Genomic DNA, 13,343 nt, shown 5'->3' with positions numbered 1-13,343 from the left:
CCATAATATTTTAATTGATCTTAAAAACTGTGTGAATACTACTGGCACCTCGAAGGCTAAGGCTAAGGTCTTACCTCTTTGGGAGAACCTTCTCTGTTGCTATCGGAGATTCTGAATCATCCTCTGAACCTATTACATGTGATATCCGACAGGGTTAAATTGTTGGTCCTATTTTGTTTTCCATTCATATGTCTTGAACATATAATTCATAATCACAACATTAATTTTCATTTTTACACTGACGATACACAGCTATATCTTCCTGAACCCTAGAGACTGGAATAAATTACCCTCATTGGAAGGCTGTCTCACTGACATTAAATGCTGGATGTCCCAAGTAAAAAGTCCCAAGCATAACTCTGAACTAATCTGTGAAAATCTTGGTTCCGTCACTTGAAATGTCAAACCTGTCTCTAGGTATCTTGGGGTTATGTTTTTATTCTAACCTAAATCAGGAACAACATGGAACATGTAATTGCTTTTTACAATTAAGAAATCTTTAAAAAACAAAATAATTTTTTATCTTTTAGCGATTTGGAAAAAGTAATTCATGCTTTTATTTAATCAAGATTGGACAACACATTGTTTCATGTCTTAGTGGTCATATTCTCTCATGTCTGCAGCTAAACCAAAATGCAGCAGCCAGACTTTTAACGAAAGAAAGACAAATCACCATATAACTCCTGCTTTAGCATCCTTACATTGACAACCAGTTAGTTTCAGTATTGATTTTAAAATTGCATAAATAACCTTTAAAGACTTACACGGATTTGCTCCTGATTATATTTACAGGCTGCTAAAACCCTACGAAACTACACGCACTCTTAGGTCCCCAGATAACTGACTTTTCCAGAGTCCAAACTAAAATCAAAGGGGGGCCTTGGCTTTTCCACTGTGCCTCTGGAACAGTCTGACACTTGAAATTAGATTAAAATACCTGTCTGTATTTTATTTAATTTCATTTTATTTTACATTCATTATTTTACTTGTAATTTCTTGGTTTCTCCTGCATAGTTACTGTATCTTCTGTTTTTATTATTTTATGTAAAGCACTTTGTATGTATTTGTAAGAAAAGTGCTAAATAAATAAAGTTCTTATTATTGATTAGTATGGAAAAATTACTGTGGTTATGGAGGGACAAAGAGAAAAAGAGAGCTTTTGAAGTATTCTTCCCACATTAATAATAATAAGAATTATTATTATTGTTATTATGAACAATTATTTATATTCATTATTATGATTATATTATCATTATAATGATTTTTTTCAAATTATCATAGTTATTATCTGCTGTTGTTGTTATTATTATTATTATTATTATTATTATTATTTCCAGGAGATGCAGTTTTCTCTATAGGATGATTGAGAAGGTTCAGGCTCCTGATTGGCATGAGCATTGGCTCTGTACATCTGCACATGTGGAATAAATAACGTGTGGTTTCTGTGATGAGCACCTGGCAGCTCCTGGGTCTATCATGCCTCTCCTTCACAAGCTGGAAATGCAGAAGCCATGGTGTGAATGATGAGACTGAATATCTGTTTAAAATCAATACACATACAGAACAGTGCCTGTGTTTTTCCACTCCACTCCACCATTCATTTCTACAGAAAACATCTTACACACATACTATTGAGAGGTACTACAGTGCAGTTGCATATATGTTAACCCTTTGAAGAGTGGGTTCAGTTAAGAAGATTGTAATCACATATTTGTGATCTTACACCTTAAAAGGATATGTACATTCAATGACCTTGGAAAAAATGCTAAAGTAACACTTCAAAGGTCAATTCTAATTTGTCACAGGCAGATTCTCTGAAATTCATGAAAATTCATTGAATTGAGGAAAATATTCATGATAGTAGTGCGTGTCTTGTATACTCTTCTTGGAGATGAGGCTGTGGCTGGACGTCACTCTGATTTCCATTGTGTTTATTGTATTCCACCAGAATATTCTATTCTATTCTGTTTCTATCACATTAACATATTTGCACAAAGAGCATTTTGATTGAACAGACTTTCTCCAGATAACTGAAAATGAATATGAATTTTCAATGTGTGTGTGTATGTGTTGGGTGGGGGGCGGGGGTGTTTCTGAGTTTATGCATTCATACAGTATGTATGTGTGTGTGTGTGTGTGTGTGTTTTGTTTGTGTTTATGTATGCATCTGTGTATGAGTGTATGCATTCATGTGTTTGTGTGTGCGTGTGTGTGATATGTGGTGTGCTTGTGTGTGGGTTTATGTATGCATGTGTGTGTTTGTGTGCAAGCATTATGTGTGTTTTGTGTCTGTGTGATATGTCATGTGCTTGCGTGTGTGTGTATGTATGCATGTGTTTATGTGCGTATGCATTCATGTGTGTGCGTGTGTGTGCGTGTGTGATATGTGTGAGATATGTGGTGTGCTTGTGTGAGATGTGTCCCGCATGCACACATGACCTGTGCATCTATATGTGGTGTGTGCAGTGTGAATGTGCTGGATTGAAACACAAACCCTAAAAAAGGAGGAGAAGATGGAAGGGGTGAGTATGAATGAATTAGTCAGGGGTCAGTGGTGATTTTCATTAAAAACAAATTAACTGATGTCAAGAAGGGACAGCTGGGCTTCTGCGATTGTGCTCTAATGACTGTATTCACCGCCCCCAAACCCCCATCCACCACATTCCCTGCCCCCCCGGGACCGCTGTCATCCTCGCAGACAGGGAGAAAGAGGAAGTGCCAAAGACAGCCCCCCTCCCTATCCCATGGGGTATCCACATAAATAACAGCTAGGTAAAGAGGTTCATTATCACAATGGTTCACACAAAGGAACGGCGCCGGTTATCTGTCTGACTCAAAAAAAATAATGCGTTTCATGCTATGTATCATATAGTTTACCTGGCAGTTCGGCATTAAAAACTGTCCTGTGTAGGGTCTGGAGCCTGAACCCTGTCCCACAGTGAGGCCTGAACCCTGTCCCACTGTGAGGCCTGAACCCTGTCCCACAGTGAGCCCTGAACCCCTGAACCCTGTCCCACTGTGAGCCCTGAACCCTGTCCCACAGTGAGCCCTGAACCCTGTCCCACAGTGAGGCCTGAACCCTGTCCCACAGTGAGGCCTGAACCCTGTCCCACAGTGAGGCCTGAACCCTGTCCCACTGTGAGCTCTGAGCCCTGAACCCTGTCCCACAGTGAGCCCTGTCCCCCTGTCCCACAGTGAACCCTGAACCCTGTCCCACAGTGAGCTCTGAACCCCTGAACCCTGTCCCACAGTGAGGCCTGAACCCTGTCCCACAGTGAGCCCTGAACCCTGTCCCACAGTGAGCCCTGTCCCCCTGTCCCACAGTGAGCTCTGAACCCTGTCCCACAGTGAGGCCTGAACCCTGTCCCACAGTGAGCCCTGAACCCTGTCCCACAGTGAGCTCTGAACCTTGTCCCACAGTGAGCCCTGAACCCCTGAACCCTGTCCCACAGTGAGCTCTGAACCCCTGAACCCTGTCCCACAGTGAGCTCTGAACCCCTGAACCCTGTCCCACAGTGAGCCCTGAACCCTGTCCCACAGTGAGGCCTGAACCCTGTCCCACAGTGAGGCCTGAACCCTGTCCCACAGTGAGCTCTGAACCCCTGAACCCTGTCCCACAGTGAGCCCTGAACCCTGTCCCACAGTGAGCTATCTCTCAAACTCAACTCACTTTACCTGACCAACCTGGATGGAATGCAATCTGATGTGTATGTGATTTTTAATTTTTTACTTGACTTTTACTTGTCCTAAATATGTTTTTCATTGAGATGTGTTATATGTCTTTTTATGCATGTTGTGTTTTGTCTGTGTGTGGACCCCAGGTAGAGTAGCTGCTACATCAGCTAATGGGGACCCAAATAAATAAATCCCCAACCAAGAGGAACTGTGGGAGTCATTTCTGCTTTTATCTTTCTTTTTAGCCATCTACATTTCACTCTTTTTCACAACAAGGAAATTATGCACAAACTGCACACATGCTCAAAATACCTCACTTTTGGTCCTTGTATTGCCACACAGTAAAATGTTCAGTGTTATATTGTATATTATATCCCTGTATAAACTCTGTTTGAATTAACACTGGATATTTTAGAGAACTGTCTGTGGGAAAAGATTCTCTTTTTTTATGTTCACTGTGCTCTTCAGAAAGCTATGATTGGTAGTAATGTATGATTGGTAGTACCTGGCAGTAAAAAGTCCAGTTTCAGGCATATAAGGAAAGTTATTTAGAACAGTAAACCACTCCTAAGAGCATAATAAAAAAGCATCAGCATTAAATCAACACAATTCAGATTCAATTCTACACTGATAAGGCACAGTTAACCTTTTGGTCTATTATTATAAGCCTACACTCTGTTGGAACTGAATTAACACTGAACATTTTACTGCGGCAATGTGACTAAACACACAAAATATCAGCTATCATACTGCTCTGTGTTCTGACCATAGCTCTTTAAATATCAGTTATTGTTAAATATAACCTGATCTGAGATCAGTTACTGAGTTTCCATATCACCGTGTAACTGACTGAGATGCCATCGGAATGAATGTCTATGTGCAGCAATGAAACAACGTGTGATTCCTGTTAAAGCAAATGAGGTCCATTGTTTTTAACAAAGGGTTCTGTAGGGCTCCATACACTTCGTTTGCGCGTACAATAGGATTCCCTATTGGCCAACCGATATTAAGCGCGCTGCAGCGTTCGGTTCAGGTGAATCAGATCGGAACAAACGGAGCAGTTAAAGTCGCGTGGCGCACTCTTTTCTTCGAGCGAGCGAGCCGTGATTGACAGGAACAGCGAGGGAAAGACAGCGAGAGTGACCTCATCTCCCGCTCTCCTCGCCGGCACCTCCAAATCTGTTTCTCTGCCATGACCTTTTAAACCGCTCACGGTGAAAGAAAAAAAAAGAAAGGAAGAAAAGAGAAAGAAAAAAAGGCCCAGTGATCCAGTTGAAGGGACACGACAGCTCCGCTCCTCTCAGTATGAGAGACACACACCAGGAACACCAGAAACTCCCTGGGGATCCCCGGCTTTCCGGAAGCTTTTTTCTTCAAGCATACTGTGCCAGGCAGCAGTGTTTTTAAAAAGTACCATGCCAGGCAGCAGTGCTGCATGACATTTCTCCTGATAAAACCTCTTAGGCCCCTCTCTTAAGCCCAGCGAGTACCAACAGAGCAAGGGCTCCAGAACTTTCTGAGCACAATTAACAAGCCAACATTTACCTAGCCACCTAGCCTTATATAGTTCAACCACTTCTTACATTTTTAACAAAAAAGTTAAAATAACTGCATACACAATCCACTGTGTGCAGGGTGACTCAACAGTTGAATGCTGTGAAGGACTCTTTTTTTGTTCTCCCAGACTCCCTCCCCAGCACCCGCTAGTGGGTTCTGAACTGCTACAGCGGGTGTTCTGTGATGACTCACCAGGTACCATGCTGGTCAAGGTGGGGGTGGAGTAACTGCCCTGGCCAGTAGGGGGCACATGAGGGGGGTATCCAGGCAGGGTGGTTCCTGGGAGATCCCGACCTATAGAGACAAAGAGTCCATACCTGTCAACATGCAGTACCATAAAACGTACGTACACACACACACACATACAAACATACACACACACACTCTCCTTCAGCAGTGCAACTGTCTAAAATAAGTCATTATTTGAGGTCACCTGTTATCACAAATACTATTTTTACCAAGAAGGTAGATCTGAAAACAGAACTGTAGAACTACAGCCCATATAGAAAAATAACTGCCCAACTTCTGTAAGACCATAACATTATTAGTTACCGGAAACATGCTAACATGAAGGGTCCTTGCTCAGCCTGTGTAATTACAGGGCACAAGTGAAATGTGAGTGTTTCGCTGCAGATTTGACAGCCCTTAGGAGCAACCTGGACAGACCTCCGTGTGTCTGCTGTGCTATCGGACAGCATGCGCGACCTACGCTACCCCCACACCCCCAATCTCCACACCCCCACCATCAGCCAGCTCCTCCACTCCAATTACAGGCTATTAAAACAGGCAGGTGCGACACAGGGACCAGCAGAGGTAGATTTTTATTTTCCTTTATTTTCCTTTTTTCCTCTTTTAATTCCTTGTCTCCCCTTCTGACTGACCAATACTGAATCTCTTATGCAGCAAAAGGCCAACAGGTTTATCATTACCTCCTATTCTCTTCTCCCTTTCTCACTCCCTCTCTCATTCTATCACTCAGTCTCTCTAACTTTCATTCTTTCTCTGCCTCTCTCTCCCTCGAGCCTGTCTTCCTGAATGTCAGTCAGTGCTGAGTGGATTTATATCTGAATTAGCTCACATGACAGTCGATCAGGCTGAATCATCTCCCTCACCTCCAACCCCGCGTATTATAAACCCTCAGCATCTCTCCTTAGCTAAGAGATGACGCCCCTCATAATAAACCCGGGACTCTCAAACCTTTAGCAACTCTCCATTCACAGTGGAGGTGATTCTGACGCCAGAATGGCCAGGGATAAAAGAAGAAGACCATGTGCCTTCCAGCCAGGGGAATTATGCGAAACAGGCTGAAGACTATGGCTGAGAATGTAGTGGATTATGGGGACGGCCAGGAGACTGACTTTGTACTTTGTTCCTTAAAACCAAGGGGTTTTACAGAAACATCAAACTTTAGAAACTTGGACAATCCTGGACTGGCACAACCCTTCTGCTCTCTGCTCATAATCCATGCGGACATGAAAAAATACTGAGGCACACAAATAACATACACACAGCAGTAGGTGGTGCAGAACCCCTTTTAATGATCAGATTAATAATACATTAACTTTTTTGTGAAAAGGTTTATATAAAGGCTGCTTTAAGCACCCCAGCACTCCATTACCATGTCTGTAAGCACTCAGTCTGTCCCCTGTTACCATATCTATAACCACTCTGTCTGTTCCCTGTTACCATATCTATAACCACTCTGTCTGTTCCCTGTTACCATGTCTGTAAGCACTCTGTCTGTCCCCTGTTACCATGTCTGTAAGCACTCTGTCTGTTCCCTGTTACCATGTCTGTGAGCACTCAGTCTGTTCCCTGTTACCATATCTATAACCACTCTGTCTGTTCCCTGTTACCATGTCTGTAAGCACTCAGTCTGTTCCCTGTTACCATATCTATAACCACTCTGTCTGTTCCCTGTTACCATGTCTGTAAGCACTCAGTCTGTTCCCTGTTACCATATCTATAACCACTCTGTCTGTTCCCTGTTACCATGTCTGTAAGCACTCAGTCTGTTCCCTGTTACCATATCTATAACCACTCTGTCTGTTCCCTGTTACCATGTCTGTGAGCACTCTGTCTGTTCCCTGTTACCATGTATGTAAGCACTCTGTCTGTCCCCTGTTACCATGTCTGTGAGCACTCTGTCTGTTCCCTGCTACCATGTCTGTAAGCACTCAGTCTGTCCCCTGTTACCATGTCTGAAAGCACTCTGTCTGTCCCCTGTTACCATGTCTGTAAGCACTCTGTCTGTTCCCTGTTACCATGTCTGTGAGCACTCTGTCTGTCCCCTGTTACCATGTCTGTAAGCACTCAGTCTGTCCCCTGTTACCATGTTCGGTGGTACATGAGGGGCGAGACGGAGACATTAGTGCAGCAGCATGGGAGGGAGACTGAGCCGGGTCAGCGGGCAGGGCAGCCGTGAGAGAGAGAAAGAGATTGGGAGAGAAATGGCAACAGAGTGAAAGGGAGAGAGAGAGAGATGTACAGAGAGAGAGAAAAAAGAAAGAGAGATGTGTATACAGAGGGAGGGGGAATTCTCTACAGGTCCACTGAGGGAAGGACTGGAGTGGAGGAAAGAGGAAGGAAGAGGAGGGGGTTGATACATATGTCTATTTTACACCCTGACTCTTCTCCACAGCACTGTCACTAAGGTTAATTCTTAGAGCCCCATGCTTCTCCCACTCAGACCCCCCCCCCTCCCCCACACACACATTCCCAGTGACAGCCCCACAGCACATTGCCTCCCAACAGTGCAGTACTTCTTCTGTCTTGTAGAATATTTGTACAAATACACACACACACACACACACACACACACACCTACACAAATTCATACACATATATGCGTCTGTGTGAAAGTGGGGGGAGGGTGTATGTGTGCGCTCAGGATACTATGGATCAGGCAGTGATGATCTCTACCACTAGAGGACACTGCTGGGTCATTACAGGAGACTGAGCACAGACAAAGCATAGCCCATCAGTCTGCACTGAGGTTTAATTAAAACTCCCCAAGTTCAACCAACTGCGCTCAACTAATATCTGCTAACAACTCACCTATCACCAAATTCTTTCACTCATCTTTGTGAATTACATGAAAATGTATGGAAACATACTTATATGTAATACAACATGTAAATATAAACATGTAATTCCATTATTTTCTTTATGAAATATGAATTCTGACATTAGTGGTTTATACATAGGTGCTGAGGCACTCCAGGTAAGAACAGAGTAGTATAAAATGTATTATACTAGGTATTATATTATATAATACAAGCTTATAAGGTGGTGTCACTCTCAAATTATAGCCTTCCATGCTCAGGTCTCCCTTATTTTCTCATTAGTGTCCAGAATAAGCCAACAGTACATTCTAGGGCTTAATTAGTAGTCCCCAGACTGCTGAACAGAGCCGTGGCATGTGTGACATGTGTGAGAATCACTGCCATTTTCTCTCCCCCTGTTTTACATTTATGACTTCAGAGGAGAGCAAATGATCATATACTTTATACATTACATGGTATCTATAAGAGGATATACTGTAGCTACATTAAATCTCAATATTTCCTCCTGACAGAAAAAGATCTAGTTGTCTCCAACTCATTGCTACTGAGGGCCATGTGTACGAAGGATTTCATTCCAACCCATGTATGCTGCCTGAACTGATTCCAATTACTCATTCAGTCATATGCAGTTAACGGCATGAAATCACAGAATATAAGCAACAGTTGTTATTTAGACAACAAAAATAACCATTTAACTTTATATACATTTTGTGCAAACCTACAGCTCCAATTCAGCAAATAATTCAAGTAATTATACAATCAAGATCTGAAGCTGGAATAAAAACCAGCATACACACGGCCTGCCCTTGCTCATTCATTCATTCATCCATTATCCTAACCCGCTTATCCTGAACAGGGTCGCAGGGGGGCTCCATCCATTATCCTAACCCGCTTATCCTGAACAGGGTCGCAGGGGGGCTCCATCCATTATCCTACCCGCTTATCCTGAACAGGGTCGCAGGGGGGCTCCATCCATTATCCTACCCGCTTATCCTGAACAGGGTCGCAGCGGGGCTCCATCCATTATCCTAACCCGCTTATCCTGAACAGGGTCGCAGGGGGGCTGGAGCCCATCCCAGCATACATTGGGCGAAAGGCAGGAATACACCCTGGACAGGTCGGCAGTCCATCGCAGGGCACACACACCATTCACTCACACACTCATACCTATGGGCAATTTAGACTCTCCAATCAGCCTAACCTGCATGTCTTTGGACAGTGGGAGGAAACCAGAGTACCCGGAGGAAACCCACGCAGACACGGGCAGAACATGCAAACTCCACACAGAGAGGCCCCGACCGACAGGGATTTGAACCCAGGACCTCCTTGCTGTGAGGCGGCAGTGCTACCCACAGCACCATCCATGCCACCCAATCCTACTCTAGAGGATTATATAATTCCATTCTATATTGTCCTCAGATTTCAAGGCCAAGTCCTTTTCTTTTTTGTATTCCTAAACGTCTGCATTTATATAGCACCTTTATCCAAAGCGCTGTACAATTGATGCTTCTCATCCACACACAGTCACACTCACATGGCAATTGGCTGACATGCAAGGCACCAACCAGCTACTAACACTTGAAACTGTATTTCTCTAGAGTCTTTCAGTGCACTTGTCCCTGGTTATGGGTATGCACTTTGTTGCACTTTGCTGGATACAAGCGTCACTCAAATGCCTATAATGTACAAATGTGAAGGGCGTGTCTCCCCTACCTGACACCAGCTGGTATGACTGAGGCCCAGAAACGCTGCCTCCTATCTCCGCCCCTCCCGGGGTGACCAGGCTGCTCTTCATCTCCTCCAGTCCCCCGGCGAGGGACACCATCGCCGAGTAGTCTGCAGTCTGGAAGAGAGTGGGAGCGTCAGATAGAAGCACAACCAACACACCAACATAACTTTAGCACTATGGTTAGTATGAAGCAGGCAGAAGCGCTAGTCTGCAGGCATTACATAGGGCAGGGCTTTCCAACCCTGTTCCTGGAGGACTACAGCCCTGAAGCTTTTCACTCCAACACTAACAAAGCACACCTCACTCAACAGTGAGATACCTCACTGAGCTGCTAATCAGTAGAATCAGGTGTGCAAAATTAGGACTGAAATAAAACCTACAGGGCTGCATTTCCCGAAGCCTTCTTAACGCTACGTCATTCAGCGTGTTTCCTGAAATCCATCCATACATCCATTTTCACCCGCTTATCCAGAGTCGGGTAGGCTAAGCTGGGTATTCCAGGCGTCCCTCTCCCCAGCAACGCATTCCAGCTCCTCCTGGGGGATCCTGAGGCGTTCCCAGGCCAGGAGAGACCCTGAGATACTTGAACTCCTTCACTTGGAGCAATGGCTCGTTCCCAACCTGGAGGGAGCAATCCACCGTTTTCCGGCAGAGAACCATGGCCTTGGACTTGGAGGTGCTGACTCTGATCTCGGCCGCTTCACACTCGGCTGCAAACCGCTCCAGTGCGTCCTGAAGGTTACGGTCCAATGAAGCCAGCAGAACCACGTCGTCCGCAAAAAGCAGAGACGCAATTCTGAGGTCGCCAAACCGGACACTCTCCTCACCTCGGCTGCGCCTTGAGATCCAGTCCATGAATATCACAAACAGGACCGGTGACAAGGGGCTACCTTGGCGGAGTCCCACACCCACTGGAAACGTGCTTGACTTTGTACCGAGGATGTGGACACAGCTCTCACTTTGGTTATACAGGGACCGGAACGGCCCCAGTACCCCATACTCTCGCAGTACCCCCCACAGGGTTCCCCGGGGGACATGGTCGAAAGCCTTCTCCAAGTCCACAAAGCACATGTGGACTGGATGGGCAAACTCCCATGACCCCGCCAGCAACCCTGCCAAGGTAAACAGCTGGTCCACTTTTCCACGACCAGGACGGAAGCCACATTGCTCCTCCTGAATCCAAGGTTTGACCGTCGGTCGGAGCCTCCTTTCCAGCACCCTAGAGTAAACTTTCCAGGGGAGGCTGACGAGTGTGATACCCCGATAATTGGAGCACACCCACCGGTCCCCCTTCTTGAAAATGGGGACCACCACCCCGGTCTGCCACTCTGCAGGTACTGTCCCCGACCTTCACACAACACTGAAGAGGCATGTCAGCCAAGACAGCCCAACAATGTCCAGAGCCTTCAGCATCTCAGGGCGAATCTCATCCACGCCCGGTGACTTGCTGCTGAGGAGCTTTTTGACTACCTCAGCAACTTCCGGCATGGATATAGGTGCAGATTACCCTGAGTCTTCGGGCTCTGCCTCTTCCACAGATGACGTGTTGTTCGGGTTCAGGAGCCCCTCAAAGTGCTCTTTCCACTGCCCGACAACATCCCAAGGTCAGCAGTTCTCCTCCACTGCTGAAAACAGCCTGAGACAAGCCCTGCTTTCCCTTTCTGAGTCGTCGGATGGTTTGCCAGAACTTCCTCAAGGCCAACTGAAAGTCCTTTTCCATAGCCTCCCCAAACTCCTCCCATACCCGGGTTTTTGCTTCAGCGACTGCCAAAGCTGCAGCCCGTCTGTCCACCCGGTACCTGTCTGCTGTTTCAGGGGATCACCAGGCCAGCAAGCCTATGCTCAAACATGGTGTTCGTTATGGACAATCCGTGACCAGCACAGAAGTCCAATAACAAGACACCGCTCGGGTTAAGATCACACTCACATGTGATCTTGGGAGGCCATTCCTCCCAATCACCCCCTTCCAGGTTTCTCCGTCGTTGCCCACGTGAGCGTTGAAGTCGCCCAGCAGAACTATGGCGTCTCCAGGCTGCACCCTTTTCAGGCTGCACCCTTTTCACCCTTTTTAGTGACTCCAAGAAGGCCGGATACTCTGAACTGCCGTTTGGTGCATAAGCACAAACGACAGTCAGAGCTTTCCCCCCAGCGACACGTAGTCGCAAAGAGGCGACCCTCTCGTTCCCCGAGTAGAAATCCAACACAGTGGCGCTCAGCCGATGGCTTGTGAGTATCCCCACACCTGCCCGGCGCCTCTCACCCTGAGCAACTCTAGAAAAGAACAGAGTCAAGCCCCTCTCCATGAGTTTGGTTCCGGAACCAGTACTGTGCGTGGAGGTGAGCCCAACTAGATCTAGTTGGTACTGCTCCACCTCCCGCACTAGCTCCGGTTCCTTCCCCAGCAGAGAGGTGACGTTCCACGTCCCCAGAACCAGTCTGTGACGCCGAGGATCAGCGCGCCCAGATCCCCGCCTATGCCTACTGCCTGTTCGGCAAAGCACCCGACTCCGATGCCGACCCCTGCAGGTGGTGAGCCCACAGGGCGGCGACCCCACGTTACCAATTCGGGCTGTGCCCGGCCGGGCCCCATGGGATAAGGCCCGGCCACCAGATGCTCGCCGACAAGCTCCCCTCCCGGGTCTGGCTCCAGAAGGGAGAGAACATTACTGTTCCTTCAGGGTACATTTGGGAAATTGATCCATCAAGAACAGAAATGTACCCCAGTGTGACTGCATTTCTGAGAGTGCAGGAAACTTGAGCTGGATCAATGTGCACAACTGGGGAGAAGCTTCACCTGCTCATGACCTCCTGGCTCTACCCTGAGCCATTCTTCATCATTGACTCACCATCATCATGTCTGGGGGGGCTGGATAGCAGAGGTGACAATGACAGCTAGGTTTAGGTCCAGGTGTTAAAACGATGGATTTTCACAAAACTCTATTATGATTAGTGATGGAAAACACTGTCAGGCTCACAGGAGCCAAAGTGCCGATTTTCTCAAATTATCGTGAAGGATGATAATTTGAAAAAGCCATCGAACAAGATTCAATGTGAAGCCATTTTTGGATGATAGCATTGTAAGGCATAGATAATATTGTTTGCCAGTACACAATTGCTTGTTGGAAATTCCAACACAATTCCTCCTGGGAATACAATGAAACACTAAAATTTGGTTATTTCAAAAAACAAAATATGTCTCAAATAATAAAACATTTCAAAAATAAAAACATGTTTTCATGGTCTAGTTTAACGTTTTTGATGCCTTTCCCAGAGGGTGTGATTTACCTGTTTGAATGGGCACTAAAGAAAGAGCAAGA

At 45.9% G+C, this 13,343-nt stretch overlaps 1 protein-coding gene across 2 annotated transcripts in view; it reads right to left on the bottom strand.

Moving 5' to 3' along the window:
• Positions 1 to 13,343, bottom strand: part of LOC133130684 (paired box protein Pax-5-like) — a 57,624-nt gene that overhangs the window by 9,401 nt on the left and 34,880 nt on the right. For both annotated transcript variants that reach the window (XM_061245441.1, XM_061245442.1), the window contains exons 7-8: positions 10,011 to 10,140; positions 5,425 to 5,526 (exon numbers count right to left, since the gene is read on the bottom strand). In XM_061245441.1, coding sequence (XP_061101425.1) covers positions 5,425 to 5,526; positions 10,011 to 10,140 — 232 coding nt within the window. The remainder of the gene's footprint in view (positions 1 to 5,424; positions 5,527 to 10,010; positions 10,141 to 13,343) is intronic.

The sequence above is a fragment of the Conger conger genome, chromosome 6, assembly GCF_963514075.1.
Source record: "Conger conger chromosome 6, fConCon1.1, whole genome shotgun sequence".
NCBI classification, from domain to species: domain Eukaryota; kingdom Metazoa; phylum Chordata; class Actinopteri; order Anguilliformes; family Congridae; genus Conger; species Conger conger.
This window is presented reverse-complemented; position numbering and strand designations above follow the sequence as displayed.